Raw genomic sequence first — 22,700 nt, 5'->3', positions numbered from 1 at the left:
GGTGCTGGCGGCCCCCCCGAGCCCACAGCCTCTGCCCACGGGTGACAAGCACCCCTGCATTGCCGGCCGTCCCAGAGAGGCCTCGGAAGCCTCCCACACCTGAACATCTTGCTCCCCAAGTGGAAGAGAACAGCCTGGGACGGTGGTTTAGGGTGGAATTTTCTGCTTTATGTGTCTGTTACAAAGGACAAAACTATACAAGCCTTGTACAATAGATGTGGGTGCAAAACAGGTCCTTTACAGGACTGCTCCTGGGTCGTGTCCTTGGAGTATAAGTAGGAGGACACTGGGAGAGTGACACTCCTCAGCAGCTTGTCACCTTCCTCACATGCTGTGCTAACAGAAACCACTGTCAAGAAACAACAGGGTTTTCACAAGTAAGACTGCTTGCTCGAGGACATCTCGGACTAAGCTTAAATAAGCTGCTCAACCCGATGGGCTAGTCTCCCACCTTTGCTGCCAATTTAACTTAAAAGCATCCAGCCACTACCTCAAATTACACCATTTTGGGTTTTTGCCTGTAGGCAAAGAAACAATAAATTACTGCTTTCATTTTCTTGTTCTTACCCACTAAAGAAGCAGTAATCAACCCAATTTCCAGAGATTACCGATTTGCCACTCCGGTAACAACTGGATCCAACACAGCAACAAGAATTGTAACTGTCAAAAATACTAGTTGCAGCACTTTAAATTTCTGACACTGTCAGGAAGTGAGGTCTCATTTTTAACAGAACACCACTGTTAAAAGGGTTCTGTAAAATCTGTGAAGTAAACATATTTCGCTTTAACCTGAGACATAAAGCCATGTTAAATTCACTGGATGCAACTTTCTTCCATGGATGTCAGTGCTTGATTCCTACCTGACATGAAGCTATCTAGCCTATCTAAGCTAAATTTTCCCTTAAATCTGCTGCCTGAGAGACAGACTATTTTTCTCCTACAAATACACTAAAAATAGACTATTTCTCAAATGTATTTTCAAACCACTGTAAATTAAGATTTTCTTACCAACTAGATATCACTTTCAGAGGAATTCCACACCCACTGGGAAAGCATATCTGTACATTTCAGCTGCCACACTGCAGACTGACAATAATACCTGCTCCCCCTCAGCTGCAAACACCATGTTGTAAGAAAAGAGCTGTCACTGTGTTTCCAAAACCAGCTGCCCTATCAGCTCCTTGGCATCCTTCATGCTGGAAGAGATCTCAGAGCCATCTTCTGCCACATGGGTACCAATCAAGAACATCTTCCTCTCGTCCCCAATATCAGACAGAGCCAGAGCATCGTGAATATCAGTGATGCAATATGCACCCTGGAGGTCCTGTTATACAAAAATAAAACAACTCTGTTAGCTGCAAGAGGTGGTGGCACCATTACTACTTTGAGCCACTGCTTTTGTCCATGGAGGGAGAGTCTCAAAGGCTCTGGGGCACCATTCTTATGTTCCTTCTATGAGGACACTTCCAAAGTCCTAAAATGCCTTGGGGAAAAGAGTTAATCTCTAACCTATTTTTTTCCTGAAGAAATATGGGTACAGTTGTTTCTATTTCTACACTGATTCCACTGTTTCTGATAACCATGTAAGACCACCTGCACAAGGCAGACAAAAGCACTGCTGGCCCAAGACTCCCGGTGTCCAGGAAAGGGTAACAAGAATAGGGAAAATATACAACAGTCATGCCCTGCCTACCTTCTCAGCCACCAGCGTTTCTGATGCATTTGAGTCTGATGAAGCCCAAGCCTGCGCTTGTATTCAAGAGTAACATAAATGACTATTAGTAACAGGCCTTGGTTCCTAGAAATTTAGGAGGTAACAATGTAGAGTAAACTGAGCACACAACCTTGATAAAACAGAATCTGTGATCCAAACCCTTGGGCTATTCTGTCATCTGATTATACTAGGGGCTCAATTCTTATCATTGAGACTTTCACAAAGATCTTAGGAGGAAGTAATGCCTTGTGAGGAAAGCTGCTCTTTCTCTCAGGTTTCAGAAGCAGCCTTAGGAGCAGCCAACCAGACAGTCTGAAGGCAAACAACAGTGTTTCACATTTTAGCTGCTGCTTGGCGAAGCGGTACTTTGAGGCAGATACTCAGAACAGAAACCTAACTTCACATCTAACTGTGGTCTCCCTTAAAGCTGCCAAACCTTGCAACTGTACAGCAGTTTCCACCCACAGCTCTGATTGCATCTTCACCAAGCACAGGACCTGCATCTCACAGATCCAAAACAACCTCAGATTATTTTGTTTTGTGGTCAACAGGTGTGTCAGAAAGACTCCCAGCTGTGTGCCCTCCTTAAAGGCATGAAGCCTCTTTTGGAAGGCTTTGTTGCTATTTCCTAAGCTGCTGCCAGCCCAAGCTGTGCCAGCAGCAGAGAACTCTTACCTGCTTGTTGGCCAGAACTACCACAGGCAGGGTGGAGTTGTTCTGGATTAGCTGATGAAGCAGCTGTTTCGCCACAGGCAGTCGGGCATGATCAGCCGAGTCCACGACATAGACCAGCAACAGCACTTTGGGCAAGTACATCTTCCAGTATGAACGCAGAGATTCACTGCCCCCGACTGGAAGAGAAGACAGCAGCACAGAATTCACCAAGTAATCCAAGCAGCACTGCTCCTAGAGGTGCAGACAGCAGGCCCTGGGCCACAACCCCAAGGTATTTGGATTACCAAAACCTTAAAGTACTTGAGCTACTGCATATGAAAACAGCTTTATTTTCCCCAGTCAGGTCCCATGAAGGCATATGTGTATGCTCTGGGTGGGGGGAAGTTCTTTCTATTTTAACTCTTCTTTTGAGATAATTCTGGGTTCAGTTTCTTTACAGTTGCTTTCTGCCTTGTTGGTTCTTGCTCTCAAGCAAGTAAGGAGAGTAGAAAACGGTTCAGTGTCCATAAACACCAAATGTCCCCACATTATCTATCTCCAAATGCCCATCTCATTTTAAGACAAAGCAGGTCTAAAATTTCCAGAGGAGAAATTTAGCTCTGAGGTGTGGAAGGCTCTCCCTGTATTTGTATGACACTAAGAACTAGCTCAAAACTCCCACAGTTTAACCAGAGATGCTTAAGAAAGAGAGAAAAATTAAGTCCCAGCAGACTCTTCAGGCAACCCTTCAGAGTAATCTTTGCACAGCATACATTTCTCCATGAGCCCTTCTTTGCTGGATACAGAGGAAAGCTGTTCACCTTCAAAACTAGGTCTTAAAATAATTCTCTGGTGAAACCATAGACAGCAAGTTCCCATCTGGGGACAAAGAATTCAGTAGTTTGCTGAGTTTAATAGCAGAAGGAATAAGTATCAGTATACCAAGTATTTGAGATCTGTTTTCAGGTCTCTAGGTCTTCTCCAAGCACACTGCAGGACCACTCACTCAAAGAGTACTGAGGTGCTCAAAAGGCATGTGCAAGTCTATCAAAAGCAGCAAGTTTTCAAAGCAATATATCTGGTGTTCCCTATCACTGTCTCCTGCCTTACACAGGAACTCTTTTCAAAATTGTCTGACTACACAGCCATCTTTTATTGCCTTCTTTGACTGTTTTGTGTCAAAGCAATTTTGCTTTCACTTAAGTCAAAAGGGTTCAGTAGTTTCAAGAATACAGAAAGGGAAGTAACATTTCCCACTACAGCATGCCTGCCTCTTCAAGTGGCCCAGTGTACCTGAAGGTAGAACTGCAAGTCTGCCACCGTGGAAAGGAGCCAAAGGGCTGTGACTGATATGTAATGTTAGGGACAGAAGCCCAGTTCTGTACCGTGATACTGCAGGGGCTCAGCACTGCTCCCTTTGTTAAGTGTATTCATGCATAGCATAACCCAGGGGTCAGCAACCTCACAGAGAACATTTTTCTCCCCAAACTTGTAGGAACTCAGCAGAAGCCAGGAGCTCCTACCCCCTGCAGAGGACAAGATACCACCCAGTTATCTGTATGCTGGTACAAAGAAAAAGAAGTTTCCCACCTGTCTAAGCCAGCAAAATAAAACCTCTGCTGTTTGCTGATCACCTCATGCCATGTGATCACGGCATAGGCTGCTAACCCCTGGACTAGGCAATGGTACAGACTGGATAAATAACCAGATTAGAGATCCATGCACGGATTTACCTGGCTGAAACTGGCCTGAGACATTGCATTTCCCATGGGTCAGATCGCAGCCATCACATCTCAGTCACTACCAACCTGGACCAGAGAGGGAAGGATGACTCAGAAACAACAGGTTCTGCTGTGGTGTGCGCAGTGCTGGGCCCAGACCAGACACTGTGGGTTTCTCTGGGCTCAGACAAAAGCACATCTCAGTAGGAGACACCTTCTTACCTACCAGTTGAGGGGTACAGACTACAAGCAACCCTCTAAAGATGATTTCCCCAAGCCACTGCAGAGACTCCTATGGTAGTATGACTGGGGATGAAACTCTGCCTAAGCAGCCTCATCCCCACACCCCAAAAACTTACCTGGGAACAGCACAACTCCTTTTAGACCTGCTCAAGGTACAAAGGCATCTATGGGCTAGCTGCCAACTGAGCCAGTCATGCACTGCTACAGCACAGTGCAGGAACAGCAGGAAGCAATGAGCAGCTCCTGCCTCTGCAGAAGGCAGGCATTGATGAGGCTGGGATGTCAGATTCTCTGTACCAGGGAGTGACCTGACCCCAGGGCCTCCACCTTTCCCATCAGCTAGCTGCACCCCGAACAGCTGTGATGCACCGAAGGCATCACAGGAGATACTCTCTGCAGGCACACAAAATACCCAGAAATCAGAGCTAAGGACAGTACAGAAATTTTAACAAAATGCTACAGACATTCAAAGACTGATAAAGACTAGAAAATACCGCTTATGAGGCTTTTGAACAGAAAGAGTACAAAGTTTTTCTCTTCCCCCTCTCTTCTTTCACTTATTATTTATTCATCTGTAGCTCTAGCCCTTTTCCAGGCATGAGCACCAAGAAGCAATACAACAGCTGTGGACCACAACACAGGGCTTATTGGGGAAACCTCTGCTGGTTTTACCCAATCAGGGTCATTACCCATTTCTCTCTAGGAGCAGAATTCCCAGGATGTCAGGGCTGAATGAAAACTGGTCCCTAACACCATCGTGTCTTCCCCTTCAAAGAGGCTGGGTAGGAAAGCAGAATCCCCAAGGAGAAAATAATCACAACTTCACAATATCGAAGCAGGCATGTGGGGACAATGAGCTTTTAAAATACATGTCTAATCCCTAGGGCACAAGACAGGAAATTATTTTATGTTCAATACTAAAACCGGTTCACTCACTCTCCAGAAACTCCATCTGGGACTCTTCGGTGTTGATGCAGACGGCATTGAAGCCCTCGGTGGGAGCCACGCTGCGCTTGACGCGGTTAGTTGCCAGGGAGTGGAGAACGCTAGTCTTCCCAGCCCCATCCAGGCCCAGCACCAGGATCTGCTTACCGCGTCCTTTACCCTGCAAAGCGAGGGGCAGCACACTTACCCGGGCAGCCGGGGCAAGAGCGAAGCTTAGCAGGGCTGGGGGAAAGAAGGAGGCTGAACAAGGGGCCTGGAGGGCACAGCAAAAGCCCCTTCGCGGTGAAGAAGCTGAAGACGCCCGCAGGCTCCTGCGGCACAAGCGCAGGGCCGCAGCGATGGGGGATCCCTGGGACACCAGCCGGCCCGGGGCACCGCGGGCCAGGAAAGCGGGGACAGCGGCCCCGGCCCGGCCCCCGCCCCGCCGCGGCCCAGGGGGCTGCCGGGGAGCGCCGGGGCCGAGGCCGCGGTGTCCCGAGGCGGGCGGGGCGGCGCTGCCCCGCCGAGAGGCCCGGGGCGGCCCCGAGGGTGGTTCCCCGAGCCCGCGGCCTCGCCCTCCGCCCCGACCCGGCCCCGGTACCTGATCGGCGGCGGCAGCGGAGGCCGCAGAGCTGGCGGGCAGCGCGAGGCGGCTCCGCAGGCGGGCCCAGGCCCGGAGCGCTACGAGCGTGCCGCCCGCCAGGGCCAGCGCCGCCCCGCAGAGCGCGGCGGCCCGCAGGCGGGAGCCCATCGCCGCTCCGGCCGCGGGCAGCGGGCACCGCGCACCCGCACCGCGCACGGAGAGCGCCCCCCGCAGCCCCAAACGCGGCTCCCGTCGCCAGCCGGGCTCCCAGAGCCGGGCTGCGAACACGCGAGCCGCAAGGAAACGCACAGCGAGCCCTGCCACGGGCGGCTGCTCGATGGTGCGGGGAGGCCACGGCTTCCGCACACCTGCTGCTGCTGCCCTCCCCCTCTCCCACCCCCGCGGGATTTGTTCCCAGCTCCGGCACAGCAGTCTGGACACTGTCCAGATACCCTCACAGGGCTCCGGCAGTGTCACGAGTCAGCCTTTCCCTCAGGCCAGAGCTTGCGCTAGGTTTGACCAGAGAAGACGCCTGAAGAACAGAGCTGCGTTCTACTCCAGTATCTCCACTCCAAACACGGGATTGCTACAGGACGGTGTTCTCTCTCCTGTAGTCACTAGCTATTGCCTCAGCAGAAACACATTGCCCAGGGAAATAATTTAAAACAACACTCTGTTCAGCACTCAGTTGCCAGCAAGTGCCTGCCAGCCATTCATACAACTTTTTCTATGCTCTGTTCCTTTGTCTCTCTCAGACAACACACTTTAAGCCCCCTTCTGAAATACTCCCACTGTACAGACAAGGTAAAAAAAATGGATTCTGCATAGTAGATTTTTACTCCGTGGAGACTCAGTTGTTTGTTTTTCTTATGCCCAGTAACATGGCCTTTGGTCCCTGCCTTTTAAGGCCTTTGCTTTAAACTCTTTCAGAGACAAAGCCTTTGCCTTTTGGGCTGACATCTGACAACAGTCTCCAAGGTGTCATTTCTACCCACCTACAGTCCCTGTCTGGAAAAGTGTTTTGGCTACATTCAGATCAAACCAGAAGCTTTAAGACATTTTCAGAGAGAGTAGCTCAGCATAAATAAGTTTTCAGCAGAATGAGATACATAGTTATAATTCTGTATGATTTAGTATGCTGTTTGCTTAACTTCACTTGCTCAGGATGAATAGCTGGAGCCTCAGGCTGCAGATCATGAACTCCATAGCTGAACCTCCATAGCTGAAATTGGTTTTTAGTAATTTTCCTAGTAGCTGTTATATTGCAGTGTTTTGTCTTTAGTACAGGAGACTATTGAAAACACGCTGCTGTTTTCATTGTTGATAAATGTATTTATCCTAACTCTTGGGCTTTTTTAGTTTCCCATGCTCTGCCAGTGAGCAGGTGCACCAGAAGATAAGGAGACAACCATCAGCAAAGCTGCAACTTCACAAGAACCATCAACAGCCTTCCTGCAGGGACACGGAGGAACACCTCAGTAAGGCATTAAAGATCCTGACCAAAAATAACCATTGGGCCAAAAGGCATGGGCAAGGTGTATGCAGGTATAATTTCATGGGGATTTCTTTTGTTCTGGGTCCCCCTCCAGAGTTACTGAGCTTAAGCTGACCTACTGCTGTACCACTCTTTATTTTCATAAACCCAGCACCTAAGACTTGTAGAAACATAGGGTCAAGGCCAGAGGAGGAGGAAGTGCACTTGAGACAAGTACACACATTCCATTCACCTTTGTTTGCCAAGCCCTCTAGAATAAGGCAGCTGGCTTGCAGAAAATGGGACATCGAACTGCTGCCATACACTTCACCATGCTTTCTCCAAACAGTCCTGTTATCCCCCTTCAGCTTATCTTATCCTGTATTATAAAGCCCAGATGTTGTTTTCTAAGATGCTTTGTGCCTTTTTGGTGGTCAATGACTGACTGACATAAAAGACAGTGCTTGCATCATGAATAGATAAATCTGCTAAAGGCCTAAACTGACATATGCAAGAGGAGCATGAAACTACACTTCAAGAAATTCTTGATTATCCCATATCTCTTAAATGTCTGGCAACATGGAAACAGATTTCTTCTTAGGGGCAATGTTTGATTTTGATGACAACAGCCCAAGTGATAGTGAGGGCAAATGTGAGGAAGGGAACTTGGTGAGCAGACACATCACGGCATCTATACCAGCTATACCAGCCCATCTCCTCCCAGACCACTGACAGGTGAGACAGAGATCCAGATGCCAAGAGTCTTTCACCAGCACTTGCTTTTGACCTTTATTCTGCAACCAGTATCATGTATTGAAGGAGGGAGTTTACATATCCTGGTTTTTACCACCCTCCTTTAGACCCTTTCTTCTTTTTCTGCTGCTGTTTCTTCTTGGTGGCTGGAGCACCGGCGGGTTTTTGGTGCCTGGGAGGGATGACGTTACTTGTAGCCGATACCGCTGCCCCGCTGCCGGGCCGAGGGGAGGTAGGTGGGCTGCTGGCAGTTCTACTGGCATCCCTGCAGGAAGACAAGAGAAAATGACACCGTGTGGGTTCACAACCACCTGCAAGATGTGATACTAATGCAGGAAGCTGACAGTGAAAAACAGCAGCCACCCCATTAGCTAGCATTATGTATGAGAAGGCACTCATGCAAGGAGATCTCAAATAGCAGAAGGAGCTGGCGGAGGTTGGGAACATATCTCAAAGGGCAGCAATCACCTTCTAACTGATGTTCACTAGATGGTGTAAGTCCCTGACAATGAAAGCAAGGCTAACTTTTGAACAGACATGTTGACAGCTCATGCAACAGACAAGAAGCCTTCCAGGTCCCATTCCAAGGCAGTGCAAATCCAGCATCCTTCCTCTCAGATACTAGTAAGACACCATCTTGCTGTCAGGCTTCATACATAATGGTAGTTCTTGATTTCAGCTCAAATAATCAGGGCCAACTTAGAAGGAAGTACAGTGTTTTCTCAAATCATGGCTAATGGTTCTGCAGCTGCCAAACAACTTGAAAGCAAATTGCTCAAGAGAAAGCATGCAAAATTCATCTCATTGCCAAAAGAAAAGCGCATTAAAAGACTGAGAATTTCATTTGCACCTTGGCACCTTCAAGCATGCCTATCCTATCACACTGGTTTTCAGGAACCTACATGGATCTCCAGGGAGAGTAGCTGGTAGCAGGTTCAAGCAGCAAAGTACAATGTCACTCATGCTACCTGCAGTCAGTATGGTGACAGAGCTGCAGCAGAGCAGCACAGACACAGCCCTCCCAGTTGCCCAGGAGAGAATTCCCACATCAGTCCTTGCAAAATGGGTACTTACAGTTCAGAGGAGCCAGTTGTGGTTGAACCCTGAGTCCCCTTGCCAACCTGATCCTTCTTCTTGCCCTTCTTCCGTCCACGGTAGTAGGACCGCTCTCGCATTGGAAGCCATCGCTCAGGGTCGGGAGTCACCTTGGGGTCATAGTTCTTTGGCAGCTTTCCTGCAGAATATCCAGAGCCAGGAAATGAGATTGGGGTCAGTACTGGAGGCATCACCAGGGGACATGCAAGTGATGTCAGTAGCCAGGCAGAGCAAAGAGACCAGCAACTACATCATCCCATCAGGGTGCTGCTCTCACTTCTGAGGAGAAATTCCCCAACCAAACAAGCTATCATAAAGATCCAGGCTCCCAGAGACCCAGTCCTAGCAAAGGGCTCTAGCTCCTAGAGACCTGGAGGCTGGCTATTTGAAGAAAGAGTCTGTAGAGCTCTCTGGAGCTGTGCTGTGTCAACAGCTAGGAAATACAACTTACCCTTCTTTTTTTTCTTCTTTTTCTTCACTTCACCTTGTCTGAAAGGAAAGCAAGACACTGTGACATAGCAGAGACAGAGCAGACAAGTCAACTAAAAACTAGCTCTGGAAGAAGCTAAACCATGCCCATCTCTCTAAGAACTTAGTCTGCTGCTACATAAAGCTCCTTGTAGTTAACCAACATGCTCCCTTTACACCAGCCTGCCTTCTACAGCAATGCCTTCACCACACCAGGTGTGGTTCTTGAACCACCCCAAAGAAGGATGCATCAGAGCTATAGCAATAAAATGAAATAAAAAATATAGTAGCCTGCTTTACCCTTGCTCCTTCTGCTGGTTGTCTCCAGTGAGCTTCCCAGCTTTCTTCCGAACATAGGTTGCTCCATGGGAGTTCTCCAGCGCATCAACATCTACTTTCAGTGACATGGTGTCTGAGGAAGGCAAGTGTTTGCTAAGACTGCAGGGGAAGAGTTCAGGGATGCAAACCAGCAAGCATGAACATCCATTTTCTTCCAGACAGCAAGAGGCAACCTCAGCTTGAATAAATTCTGCCTGTTAGCAATGCAGACACCAGACAGGCCTATGGGGCTATTTCCATTTCTTTCACTAGCTTCTTACACAAGTTGGGATGAGCTGCATAATCACTATCTGCCCTGTTTCCCCTCTTTTACCTGAGGACACAGGGAACAACTTCCTGTGAAAGCAGCTCAGGTGACAAAAGCAGTATGTGAACCAGATTTTGGGTAAGCAAGAGCTTAGCCGTATTTTATCAGTCCTGCATTACTACCACAGGTTTAAGATTCTGACAGAAAAGATGGAGGTGCTCTTATTTTTGGTTCAACCTTGTCTTATTAATTCTCAAAGAGAAGGAGGCCAAATATAAAAGGGTCCTGAGATACCACAGTAATGAATCAGATTAGAGAAATAATGCAGCTCCAGACTTGGCCTGGATATGTAACTGTTCCAGCGAGGTTCCTTGCCTTTCTTTGGGTAAGAGTGAGTCTTAAGTCCTCACACAGTTGAAAATCCAAGGAAGCAATACCCAAGCACCTCTTTCACCACCATTAAAAGGATACACTTTAGCTTTTTCAGGGTCAACCAGGGAATATGCAGAGATGAGCTGTGCCAGAGTATGCACATCTTTTGGGTTTTGCCTTTGTAGAGGAAAAAAAACCAAACCAAAACAGAAAAGGACCAAGTTATCAATGTTACTCATCCCAAACACTGGTAAAACCCAGTAGCAAAGGCAAGTTAACATTCCCCCCAATAAAAGATCCCATTAAGTGCACAACAGAAACTAAAACCTAGACATCCATGTTTATCAAGCACTAGAAAAAACTGCATTCCAGTCCCCAAAGCAATGTTCACGGCACATAAGAGGCTTCTGGGACAACTCTACCAGGTTTTCAAGTGAACATCAACTACAGATCAAATTAATTATATCCCCTTCTTCCAAAACACAGCTTTGCACTGAAGTCCCTGTGCAAAAGCAACTCTAAAGGACAGCTAGTAGTCAGTCAGAATTGTCAGAAGTTGCCTGCTACCAGACAGCTTGCAGTGGACTTTGGGTGTAGACCTGCTTGCCCAGCCACCACCTAACTCACTTCCAGAGCTCCTCCAAGTCGCTGATTGCTTCCTTCTTCCTGCCATGCTTTAGTTTGAAGTTGGCAGCTTCCCTTATCAGTGACAAATGGACAGGAGATTTTGGCTGAAAGACACAGCAGCCATGATTAGTTCCTTATTATCACAGCATGGATCCCAGCTCAAGCTGGCTTTAATGTCCCTGAGGCTTGGTCAATGAGAACTGAGTTAACAACCTGTCATGCAGAAAGCAGACCACCTTTGTGCTCTGGGAAGTGAGGCAGAACTGAATGGGACGAGGCAGCTTGCTGCTCCACCACGTTTCTCCATCGGGGAGAAGTCCTGATTGCTACATTTAGGCATCCATTGATGCCACTCTCCTAAACTGACAGGAGCTGATGCTCTCTATTTGTAACACATCCAAAATAACACATTATTGATAAATGCTCACATAACAGGAGCTCACGTGCCTCCAAACCCCCAACTGGATAACTGCTGGGGCTACGCATCAACAGGAAAAGCTGAATTGGACTAGCCAGAAAATCCAGGACAGATTCTTGCACATTAGCTGCTCTGGTCTGACTTGCCTGGTATTGCTGATACCACTGGATAGCCTGTGTGAAGACTTCAATTGCACTGTCGATATCCTCTTCATGACTGTACATTGTCACCAATGCAGACACCTGCAAACATTCAAGAGCAGTATATAGCAGATCTTCACGCAAATTGTCTATAGCCAGAGTCTAGCAGTTAAGTGATGAGATTTCCCAAAAGCTGAGTCTGTAAGCTTTCTGCTCTGTCCCTAAAAATCAGCTGTGCTAACAGGCAGGATACCCAGGCCAGATCTTCCTACCCAAGTCTCGACCAAAGGAACATCCTCATCACCGTTTTCCTACGTTACAATGCATTCACAGAAGGAACCTTCCTCTCCTGGCACTTTATTTGCTTATCAGAGGACTCAGTTTCATTAGAAAACCCTTTTTAATCCCCCATTCTCTATCCCAAGAGCTATGAAAAAAGAAAACAGCACTGAAGAGATGATAAGGATAGCATACATTTGCTGACATCCCAGTCAAAAGTAGAGGTGACCCAGGACAAGGAGCTGTTATTGTTGTTAACTGCCCCTATAAATTATTTTGATCGTTCACACTTAAAATTGTAACATATCCACAGCTAACAGCCCCTGTTCAAGATGCTTATGCTGAACATGTGAGCATTTACAAGGTCATTAAGCTTTTCTGAATACCAAGTGTGGATAAGCATGCAGACCAGGATGATGCTGCAGGGATGGAACACAGCACTTTCCCACTAAGGCCTGCTGACCTAAAGCTGCTTCTAAAATGTCCCAGCAGTACATACCAGCAACCAGTAGTTGCTCCAGTCATGTTATACAAGTAAATCCAGGCAACATGCAGGACTGAGAGATTACCAGGAAGTGGGAACATAGGCAGAGAGCATCCCTCTGACAGGCAGAGTACTTCTGTGGCTACATTCAGGCTAGCTGAAGCAAGTTATAATACCACCTTTGTCCAAGACAAGGGAGATGGGCTCAGAATCCCTGCAGACACTCAAGTCAAGTGGAAACCATGCGGAAGAGGCAAAAAGGAGTGCAAAGCTCTCCTACAAGGGAAAAACCTTACACAGTTCAGACGGAGTTTTGCTTACCATACCAGGCTTGTGCTGCAGTTCTTCTATGCTCCTCAGAATCATGCAGGCTTTGGTGACACTGCCTAGAAGAAAGACAAAGAAGACCACACTCTGAATGGCATCACAACACCTGATCCCACCAGTGAACTTCGAGCCAAACGTAAACAACGGCGGTAGAACAACTCTCCTTCTCACAACATCTTCCCCATTCCAAGAATTAAGGACAGGCTTCCACACAGTGGACCCTTCTGCTCCTGCCACATACTGCAAGGGTTCAGGAGCAAGCTTTGGCTACCAGAGAGTCCTCTTCAGGCTCAAGTCTGTGCTGCCTGACTGCATACAAGAATGGTACCATTACAGAGCCTCACACTGCTCCCAAAATTATCCTGCCCCAGAAGAGGTTCAGCCCTATTATTCACAGAGACTGTGGGCATTTCTGCCAGCAATCTGTGGAGCCTGTGTATCCAGACATTAATCTCCATTATCCTGCCATAGCTAAATATATGTATTACCTGACTGAAAGTATCTCTGCTCTACATGCCTGTCACAACAGTGACTGCAGCAAAGACTGCCCTGAAGTCTGGTTTTCTCAGAACCCCTTGTACCATTGTCATGTGCAGACACTTCCCAACAAAGGAGGACACTAGATACCTTGAGCAATTTTTAGCTGGGCCATCGTCAGCTTGATCTCAGCTGCATTGGCAGGGTGCTGGTCTGCAAAGTCCTGAGAGTCAGAAGAAACAACAATTCAATTTCTATGCGGACACCAGGCTGCTGCTTTGGTGAATTATGTCACACTCAGTCACAGCAAGCTGGCAAGAGCCAAAGGAAGTTTTCCAGTACAGGCAGGCTTCAGCCCACAGCAGAGAAGGACCCCAAGTATGCCCTTTCAGATTTCTGTCCCGGGCTACTCACTCCCTCCAAACAAGGGTGCTGCAAACTGCTTGTAAGTAGAGCAGCAAAGCCTACTGCTTACCCTAGAAGTCTACTACAGCTTCCTAAGCTCAAAAATCAGAGATGTAAGGGAACTATTTCCCTTTAAAAGCAGAATTGTTCAACTGGGTGTGAAGGCTTTCCAGCAGCATTAAACCAAACCAAAATAAGGGGTCAGATACACCTGGAAATTTAAACCAAACAAAATAAACTAAGGGAAAACAGCACAGGAGAACGCAAAGCACAAGTTTAAACTGCACTTTGACAACTTTCTCTTAACCTACCTGCAGAAGCCCTACGGCCTTTGCATGCTGCTTCTCACGACACAGCTGGGCTGCCTGGATAAGCACAGGGAGCAGGTGCTCAGGGCTCTGGGACTGCAGGCTTGCTGACAGCTTGCGGCACTGATCTGCCTGGAAAGAGAAAACACATTTTTTTCTGCAAGCACCCTTACACAAGGCTAAGAAAGCAGCAGTATCTAAAAGGAGATAGCAGTGACGACACTCCTGAAATGAGTACACAGAACCAAGAAATCCTTTTAGTGGCACTTCAGATACATCTAAGAACTTCGACATCTCTTTTGTCTTTTAGTAATCTCCACACCATCCTCCCTACAGCAATACCCAAGTCACTAAACAGGTAGTTGTGCTTTTAGGGATGACTTAATTTTTCTGCTCACTTATGTGCCTAAACTAAACAGTCTCATCTTCTGACATAGAACAGCTGCATCTCCATTTTTGCCCAGTCCAACTCCTGCGGATTTAATCGTAGCTACTTACTGCAGACCAGTTTTCCCTACCTGGTTAGTGTACATTGCAAGCAAAGCTTTGTTGAATTCAATCGCCTGGAGCTGCTTCTTGGAGAGTTTATGCTCAACGCCTTCTGCATTGGTCAGCTTCACCTTTTTCTTTGAATCAAAGACATTTTGGTCCTGGAGAAATTGCACATCATGAGAAGATTTCACTACATTCCTTGAAAAAGAAAAGGTCCCTGCATCTGCAATTTAACTACTGTTTAAGAAAACATCTTTACTGATTATCTCCCTTCTCTCCACAGAAGCAGAGAAGCAAACTGGATAACCACAATAAGGCAGCAAGGTAATTCCATACCTTATTAATTGTGATGATATTATTTGCAATGACAGCAAGAAGTCCTACATCTGTTGGCCTGCAGATAAGAAAAGCAGAAAGCATACTGTTACTGAACAGCCTCTCACAGAAGGCTGAGCATTTGTTTTTTAAAAAAAACCCCTTACTTCAACTTGATTATTTGATTGTAGAGCTGTAGAGCATCCTCTGTACGGCCCTGCAGTTGCATGATATAAGCCATCTGACCATGAATAATAGCCAGTTCAGCCTCAATGTCTTCCTCTGTCACATCCTGAAGGAAAATCAAAGCAAAAAGTAAAAAGCTGGTATCTCATCTCTCTTCCCCTGGCTTCAGCATTCTGCTGGCAAATGTCTGTGAGCATTCCTGGGCAGTATTAGGGACAAAGTACCCCAGCTACCACAGGTGAAGGCTGTAGCCACAGCACAAACAGAAGCATATCCAAGTTAAACTGGGAGAAAAGAAAGCTTCACTACCCCAGTGAGAATCTGAAGATTACCTTAACTTGTACATTCAATCTGCCCCTCTGCAATGACTGGTTACAAATTTCCTGTTTGCCACCACTCACTCATCATGTTCATCCCTAGCATGGGTAGGTCACAGGGAGGTTTCGGACAACCTGTACCCTTCTACCTACACCAGAACAGGCACCTATGCAAGGAGCACAGCAGCAAACAGCCTGCAGTGTCAGCTGCCCTCCTGCAGCAGCCATGATGGCTGCCCCAGCCTTACAAGCTGGTACCAGCAGAGCAGCCCTGGTTCTCCTCTGGCTCTCTGCACTTTGTGACTGCACCCTTGCTCCCGCTGCTGCAAAGCAAACACTCCCCAGAACAACACCAGGAACTTACAGAGTCTTCTGACAGTGACTGGCGGCACAGCTCTACAAGGAAGAACAAATTGAAAAACACAGTTTAGTAGGCTTGAGGGGGAAAAAACAGACAAGAAGCATGGGGAAACATAGAACTTTTTCATGTATGCCTGAAATTTCTGCAGCACTACAAGGGCTCAGCAGACTACCAGTCTGATGATGGATGGGACTAAGCATGAGAGAACAGACTACATGATGTAGAAGAACTATCAAAGGCATAGAAGACATACACTCAGCTCTAAGCTTCCTTAGACCTAGCTCCTGATCTTTCCCACACGGATCACTCAGCTGAAACTGCTCACCAGTCTTGTGAGTTAAGCGCAGCAAGCCTGCGATATTCAGCTTACATCACCCTTTATGGGGCTGCAATTCCATTAATTTTCAGTACCCATACTAATCACTTCTTCACTTTCTCATCCTTCAATAGAACATCACTTGTTTGCTCTCCAAGGGACTACTATCAAAGGATATAGGCTTGAATTACACATGCTTATCAGTTGTATGGGACAGTTGTTATTCTTCATCAAAACTGGGACAGAACTGACCTATTTATCTGCAAGAGCAATTAGATCAGACAGAAACTAGTCCTTCCTAGTTCTCTCCCCAGGGTTTTTTTAAACACACAAAATCCCCCTTTCACCCCACACGAAAAAAAAAAATCCTCTTTGCTAAAAAGCTCATTTACTGGCTTGTACTAATTCATACCATGAAGTATTTTCAATTTTTACAGCATGTATTTAAATGCATACAGATACTAACAAAATCAGGAATTAGAACAGATGAGACATCTCATGCTTACAAGATTACAGTCACATCTACTTCCTGCTTCAAAAAAATGCACAAAGTTGTTTAATACAATTCAGGGGGCTGTAAGAGACCCAGGAGATGGTACATGCTCCATGACTCTGGAAAAGAGTTGCAGAGGAAAACACCAGCTTCAGAACAAATCCTGCTGCTGGTCAGTTTTTAAATTTTCAAAACCTCTTTTCCTCTGATTTGTGTCTACAGAGAGCAAATAACTACTTCTACCACACAAAGGTTCCCTCTCACTTCATCAGGCTTTTACCTTCTGCTTTCTGTAGTTTTTTCATTGCTTCATTCAGCTTTCCTTGCCCAATCAATGCACATGCACTGTTATAACACAGCTCATAGGTAGCTTCTCGAAGGCCTAAATCCTCCTAGCATGAAAAACAAATATCAAACATGAATATAAACATATAAACAAATATAAAACAAATATTGCATGAACACTAACTGATCTGTACAGATTTAACAGGCAACAGACACAAATCAGAGTTTTCCTGTATATTCAAACTAATCCTTGAAAAATAAATTTAAGAAGCAAATTTAACAGAGCACACACCTGGCAGGTAAGTTGCAGCACAAAGAATCTTCCCTCGCACTGCACAAAGTCAGAGGCAACTGGCAAGGCAGCAAGGAAACGCCAGCCTAACCTTGGGGACTACTTAGGCTGGTCCAAGAGGGCAAGTAAGAGCTGCTGCTCTTGAGAATTAGAAAGTAGATCCACAGCAGTGAACAGAAACCTGAGAATGCTGTGTACACCTCCAAGGACAAGGATTTCTAAACAAATTTGAACATTACAATCTTCCCTGTTCATTAACAAAAATATTCCAAAGCATGGCTGGGTGATAAGAGCAACTAGCTTTAACCATGGGCAAGAGGGTAATGAGAGAGAAAAGTGCTAGTCACCACAGGTGTTCTGCTAATGCAGGTTCAGAAAGATCTACTTCCTGCTCTGCTGTGACATCTAATAGCATAAGGTTTCTAGAGATCAAAGGTAAAGTATAATTCATGAATAATAACAGCATTTATTCCTCCATATAAGGAAAACCATTTGGTGATCTTCAACACACTCAAAATTCTTTATGTGACAGAAACACATTTCTGTCCTGTTCAGTATCTACAATTCCAATACAATATGTATCCTTTATTCCTTGGCTCTCACACCCATAAACACACATACTCACTTACTGGCACCACCTTCTCCCACGTGCTTTGTGCTGCCACAACAGCAGAGAGGTTGGTTTTTCTCTCCTCCTCATACTCATCCTGGGAGTTGCGGATGAGATCCCTGTACGCAGCCAGACAATCGTCATAACGCTCCAGTCTGTACAACTGAGAAAGGAAAGGGATTAGCCCTCAGAACAGTATTTTTCTGTGTATGCTGGTAACTACAGTCTCCTTCCTCCCTCCCCATGGACTGGGGGCAGCAGAGCATCATGTTTTAAGCTGAACATTACTAACATTTGCATCTACCTATAAGGGCAAACTATACAGACTACACTTGCAAGGACTCAAGCAATGACACCAGATACCTGCACAAAAATGACACAGCTCTTACTCCTAAAACAGCTTCTTTAAAAGCAGCAGTTTACTCAGTTTTGTCCTCAAACAGCCTTCTTCCAAATTAGATCGCCTCTCTAAGAAAGAAATTAAATGAATGGTCTTTCATGCAGCTGAGAGAAGATAGCCAATTCTTCACAAAACTGTTCTGATCAACCAGTAAAAAAATTAGAGGAAAAAAGCATAACTTCTTTTCTGCATCGCTTTTAATGCCTGAGATGTTGGGTCCCACAAACCATTCCTGAACAGGTATCTAATGTAAACAGATGGCTGAACCACAAACAAATCCCAACAGATCTCTTCCTTCCTCAACCAGATGGCTAATACCAGGCCAGACCCAGGAAGGGAGCAGAAGTCACAAATGTATTGCTTTTGTTCTGTGGGAATAAGATGACGACTCTGTCACCAGAAACAGGCAACTGAAGCTCTACAAAAGTTTGAGCAGTTGGAACCATACCTGTCCTTACCTTCAAGCCAGAGAAGGAAATTCTGTCCCCATACTTGCCCCGCATTAGAAGAGGGACAAGGCATCCACCATATGAAACTCCCACCAGCAAGAAAGTTTGTAATTACCACTTGTCCGTAAAGCTCCTTCAGTTTGTCTGTCTGCTGACTGGCACTCTGAATGGTCTTGAGAGCACTTTCAATACGGTTCAACCTGTATTCACAGTAGGCTTTCTCAAAGGCAATAACGTCGCTGCAAGGACAAGAGAAAGGCTAACAGCTTGCACTAGAGTTTCCCCTCAACAGCACTCACTCACATATAACCAGCCCTAATTAGCCAGAGACTACTACAAAACCAAAAATCCAAACACAAATGATCCCAGATTACTGAATTATGTATCTGTTGATCACTGAAAGTATCTTCTATCTACTTGGTGTTCAAAAGAGCATATCAAAACTTCACCCGAGAAGAAAGTCTCCTTTTTAGTAGCATTTCCACATACATACAGGATTTGTATTCCAAATCCTCTGTGCTCCAGGCAGCCTACTAATTATGCTAACCAAATGCTTGAAGGGTAAAACAACAGCAAACTTTGTTCCGTGATGTTTTGTTAAGGAGAAGGCATTACATTGAAATGAAATATTGTTTCAGCAATAATTGTCAAAAAGACAATCAGCTCACGGAGAGAGAAAAAAACACAGTCTCACAGCCTCACTTACAGGCCGATACCAAGACAAAGGTAACAATAACCTATTTTGAAATAGCATTGCAGCAGAACTGCAGCGAAGGGGTTTGCTAAAACTGGCTTCAAGCTCACACCAGCAGGAAAGCATTCTCAGAGAAGCAGAGCCTTGAATGCTGTGTTCCACCTACCCCCTGAGTTACCACTTAAGCCAAAGGAAAATTAATCAGCAATTCTTTTAGTTCATGCCTGGGGCCACTTATTATCAGCTTTACTTTGCCTACTTAAAATGATCTCAATTCAACTGAGTATTAAGGAAGTTTGAAAATTAATGGCATTTAGAACTAAAACAAACCAGCCTCAGTGCAGGATAGGAAAGCTTCAAGACAGACCAAGAACCATCACTTTACTTGCTCTGAAGGACACAGACACGCAGTAGAGTGAGCCGAAAGAAGTTCTAGGAAGAACCCTGAAACCAGTTGGATACAAAAAGAAAAAAATTCCTCCTCCTTACCATATAATAAGATAATAAGCTAAAAAACTTGAATTAAACCCCTTTTGTCCCAGGAAAGAAGGAATTGGTGAACAGGGTAAGTACATGTTATTCAAATGCAAACAAAAACAAAGGTATGTTTCATCACACTAATAATTTCAACACACCTTTTTGGGAAGTTCCTTAATAAGAACAGTATCTGAAATACAAAGATTTCACTGCCAGAGAGCTCTTGGGTAGCACTTTTCATCTTTGTCATTGCACAAAGAGCATCCTTATGAGGAACAAAATTAGAATCTTAGGAACACAAAAGGCAAGCTTGACTTGGTCTCAATTTGTCTCCAAGGTCCTGGTTTTGAGAGGATGTACAAAGGGCTTGCACCACCCCAAAAGCTGAGGTAGTTCCTTCAGGCTGGCAAAGCAAAGGACCCCAAAGAGCTGTATGGTGAGACAGCCAAGCAAAGCCAACAGCTTGCAGCCACCAACAAAGGCTTCTCCCTTCTCACTCCCCTCCCGGAGAGATCTGTCCCCTTCCCTTGTACCAGCCATGCTGCCCAGCCACATCTACAAGGACAATCAGCATCTTAAGGTGGCTGAAAACTCAGTTAGGGACAATCCCTTCAACAGTAACAGCAAGATGTTAGACTGCCTCAAGCTCAACCAGATCCTGTCTCACCCCCTCCCATAAATAGGTGTGTCACTGAGAAGACCAGCCCCAATGTCTCTGAGCATATCCTGGTCTTTATTTTGCTGCCTTATTAGTCCCTTCCACTGAAGCTGCAGCAGTTTCTCAAGGACTCAGGAGTTTCATATTTTGTAGAGCACAGCAAGACACAACTCACCTGGTTAACACTTTAGTGTGGGTATTGATTATACCAAGGGCTTCCTTAAAGTTCCCATTCTGGATAAGACACACTACTTTACACTGAAGTGCGGTCACGTCATCTTTGTTGATCTGCAGTACTGGAGGAGAAACCAGCTTCAACACAACAATCCAACACTCAGGCTTTGTAAGAGACTTACTACTAGAGCTGCAAAAACCCATCTGAGAGAGTGGTCACATCAACTTAAAGCATCCTGGCATGGCTTGCTTTGGCCCAGATCATGAAGCAAACCCCAGCATAATAAAAGAATCCAGCATAAATCCTGATCTTACCAGAAGCATGCACTGTGCTAACATGTCTGGAAGAGAGCTGCACCAAAGGGGCTGGCAGGTAGACCCATGGGCAAACCTTTCCTTGGCATTTCACTTCCAGGCACAGAACACTGTGCCAAGGTCCCAGTGCCACGTAAAGCATACTCAGGAAGGAAAACAGCTGGTAGAGAAGAACAGCGTGGCTCTTATCAGGGAGTCACTTTACACGCAAAAACTTTCTGCCAGCAGATGACAGTGAGGGAGAACTACAAGAGAGGCATGGGTTTTGCTATTTGATTTTTTTTATGGATACCTGCTTTTTCAGGATAGGAGATGAATCCCTACTGCCTACCAGCAGCAAAGACAAAACTTTTAACCACAACGTGCCTTATGCTGCAATCCCGTTTTGGATGCCAAAACAACACATCTCAACGTGAGCTCTCCGTTTCGAGCAAGTTACTGCTTGGGAGCAAGTAAGTCCATATGCACAACACCACTCGTCCAGTTCCCGGGGGAAAATCCCTCCTTCCTCCCATGATCAAAACGGAAGGAAAACCCACAATCAACTCCGAAGGCTTGACCCACAGCAAGGGATCTGTGATGCAACACAAGCGCCCGGTGGTCGTGGCACAGCAGCGGAGCCTGGGCCCCGGCTGTCCCTCTTCCCTCTACCCCAACACAGTGAGATCCCCGGAGCCTTTGTCCCCAGCCCTGCTCCCGGCACGAAACCTACGGACGGACACCAGCCGCTCCCCGCCACACCGCAAGGCCAACGCGCCCGGGCGAAGACCACAAACCCGCGGGGCGGGGGCACTGCCGCCGCACTCACTCTTATTGACGGACTTGAGTGCGCGGGCGAAGTCGCCGTTCTGGCCGCAGCGGTTCACCTCGCTCCACAGCCCCGCCGCCGCCGCCGCCCCCGCGGCCGCCGCCATCTTGCACCGGCACCAGACACACGTCGCGGGGGCGGCGCCGCGCCGGAAGCGGAAGTGCCGAGCTCGTGCCCTTCCGGCAGCCCCGCCGAGCGTGGAGCCGGGCCGGGCCGCGGCGCTGCCTTTGTCTCGGTGCCCACGGCTTCGTGCTCCTGAGGGCAGCGCTGCGGGCCAGGGGAAACCGGGACCACTGCGGCTTCTGCACCTGGGCAGCCGTGGTGCTCTGTATGCACTGGGGAACGAGAGGCTGGAGAGCAGCGCTGCAGAAAGGCACCTGGGGGTCCTGGTCAATGGCAATTGAATGTGAGTCACTGAGCCCTGGCAGCCAGGAGGGCCAACCCTGTCCTGGGGGCATCAGCCAGGGAAGGGACGGGATTGTCCCGCTCTGCTCTGCACTGGGGCAGCCTCACCTCCCGTGCTGGGGGCAGTTCTGGGTGCCACAACACAGAAACGACATAGAGCTGTTAGAGAGCGTCCAAAGAACGGTGAAAGGCCTTGAGAGGAAGCCGTATGAAGAGCCTTGGAGGCCACTTGATTTGTTCAGCCTGGAGGAGAGAGGGAGACCTCACTGTGGTCTTCAACATCCTCATGAGAAGGAGAGGAGGGGCAAGTACCGACCTCTTCACTCTGGTGACAAGTGACAGGACCCAAGGAAACAGGATGGAGGGAAGTTAGGGAAGGTCTAGGCTATGTATCAGGAAAAGGTTCTACATCCAGAGGGTGGTTGGGCACTGGAGCAGGCTCCCCAGGGAAGGGGTCACAGCCCCAGCCTGACAGAGTTCAGGAAGCTTTTGGACAATGCTCTCAGGCACAGGGTGTGATTCTGGGGATGGTCCTGCACAGGGACTGGAGCTGGACTGTCATCGTGATGGGTCTCCTCCAGCTCAGCATAGTCAATGATTC

The 22,700-nt window shown here is 47.0% G+C and overlaps 2 protein-coding genes across 4 annotated transcripts; both read right to left on the bottom strand.

Annotated features, from left to right (window-relative positions):
- Positions 1–146: 146 nt before the first annotated feature.
- On the bottom strand, positions 147–6,228 carry ARL9 (ADP ribosylation factor like GTPase 9). Of its 3 annotated transcripts, XM_058838767.1 has the most exons (5): positions 5,858–6,225; positions 5,269–5,437; positions 2,390–2,565; positions 1,009–1,324; positions 147–349 (listed from the first exon to the last, which is right to left on the bottom strand). In XM_058838767.1, the coding sequence occupies exons 1-4, from the start codon at positions 6,005–6,007 to the stop codon at positions 1,145–1,147; spliced, it is 675 nt and encodes a 224-aa protein (XP_058694750.1). In that variant the 5' UTR covers positions 6,008–6,225; the 3' UTR covers positions 147–349; positions 1,009–1,144. The 3 variants fall into 3 exon arrangements, with proteins under 3 accessions (XP_058694750.1, XP_058694752.1, XP_058694751.1); XM_058838769.1 differs by having other exon boundaries at positions 147–1,324; positions 5,858–6,228; XM_058838768.1 differs by lacking the exon at positions 5,858–6,225 and adding an exon at positions 4,102–4,176 and having other exon boundaries at positions 147–1,324; positions 5,269–5,406.
- A 1,846-nt stretch (positions 6,229–8,074) lies between these two features.
- SRP72 (signal recognition particle 72) lies at positions 8,075–21,854 on the bottom strand. Its single transcript, XM_058838109.1, has 19 exons — positions 21,695–21,854; positions 20,573–20,693; positions 18,684–18,807; positions 17,739–17,882; positions 16,813–16,924; positions 15,727–15,758; positions 15,027–15,151; positions 14,881–14,938; positions 14,571–14,702; positions 14,056–14,184; positions 13,490–13,562; positions 12,857–12,921; positions 11,779–11,874; positions 11,215–11,318; positions 10,687–10,764; positions 9,930–10,067; positions 9,613–9,650; positions 9,141–9,300; positions 8,075–8,331 (listed from the first exon to the last, which is right to left on the bottom strand). The coding sequence occupies exons 1-19, from the start codon at positions 21,798–21,800 to the stop codon at positions 8,157–8,159; spliced, it is 2,010 nt and encodes a 669-aa protein (XP_058694092.1). The 5' UTR covers positions 21,801–21,854; the 3' UTR covers positions 8,075–8,156.
- Positions 21,855–22,700: the final 846 nt, after the last annotated feature.

Source organism: Poecile atricapillus, chromosome 4 (assembly GCF_030490865.1).
Source record: "Poecile atricapillus isolate bPoeAtr1 chromosome 4, bPoeAtr1.hap1, whole genome shotgun sequence".
Lineage (NCBI taxonomy): Eukaryota > Metazoa > Chordata > Aves > Passeriformes > Paridae > Poecile > Poecile atricapillus.
The sequence above is the reverse complement of the archived record's forward strand: the minus strand, read 5'-3'. Positions and strand labels throughout refer to the sequence as shown.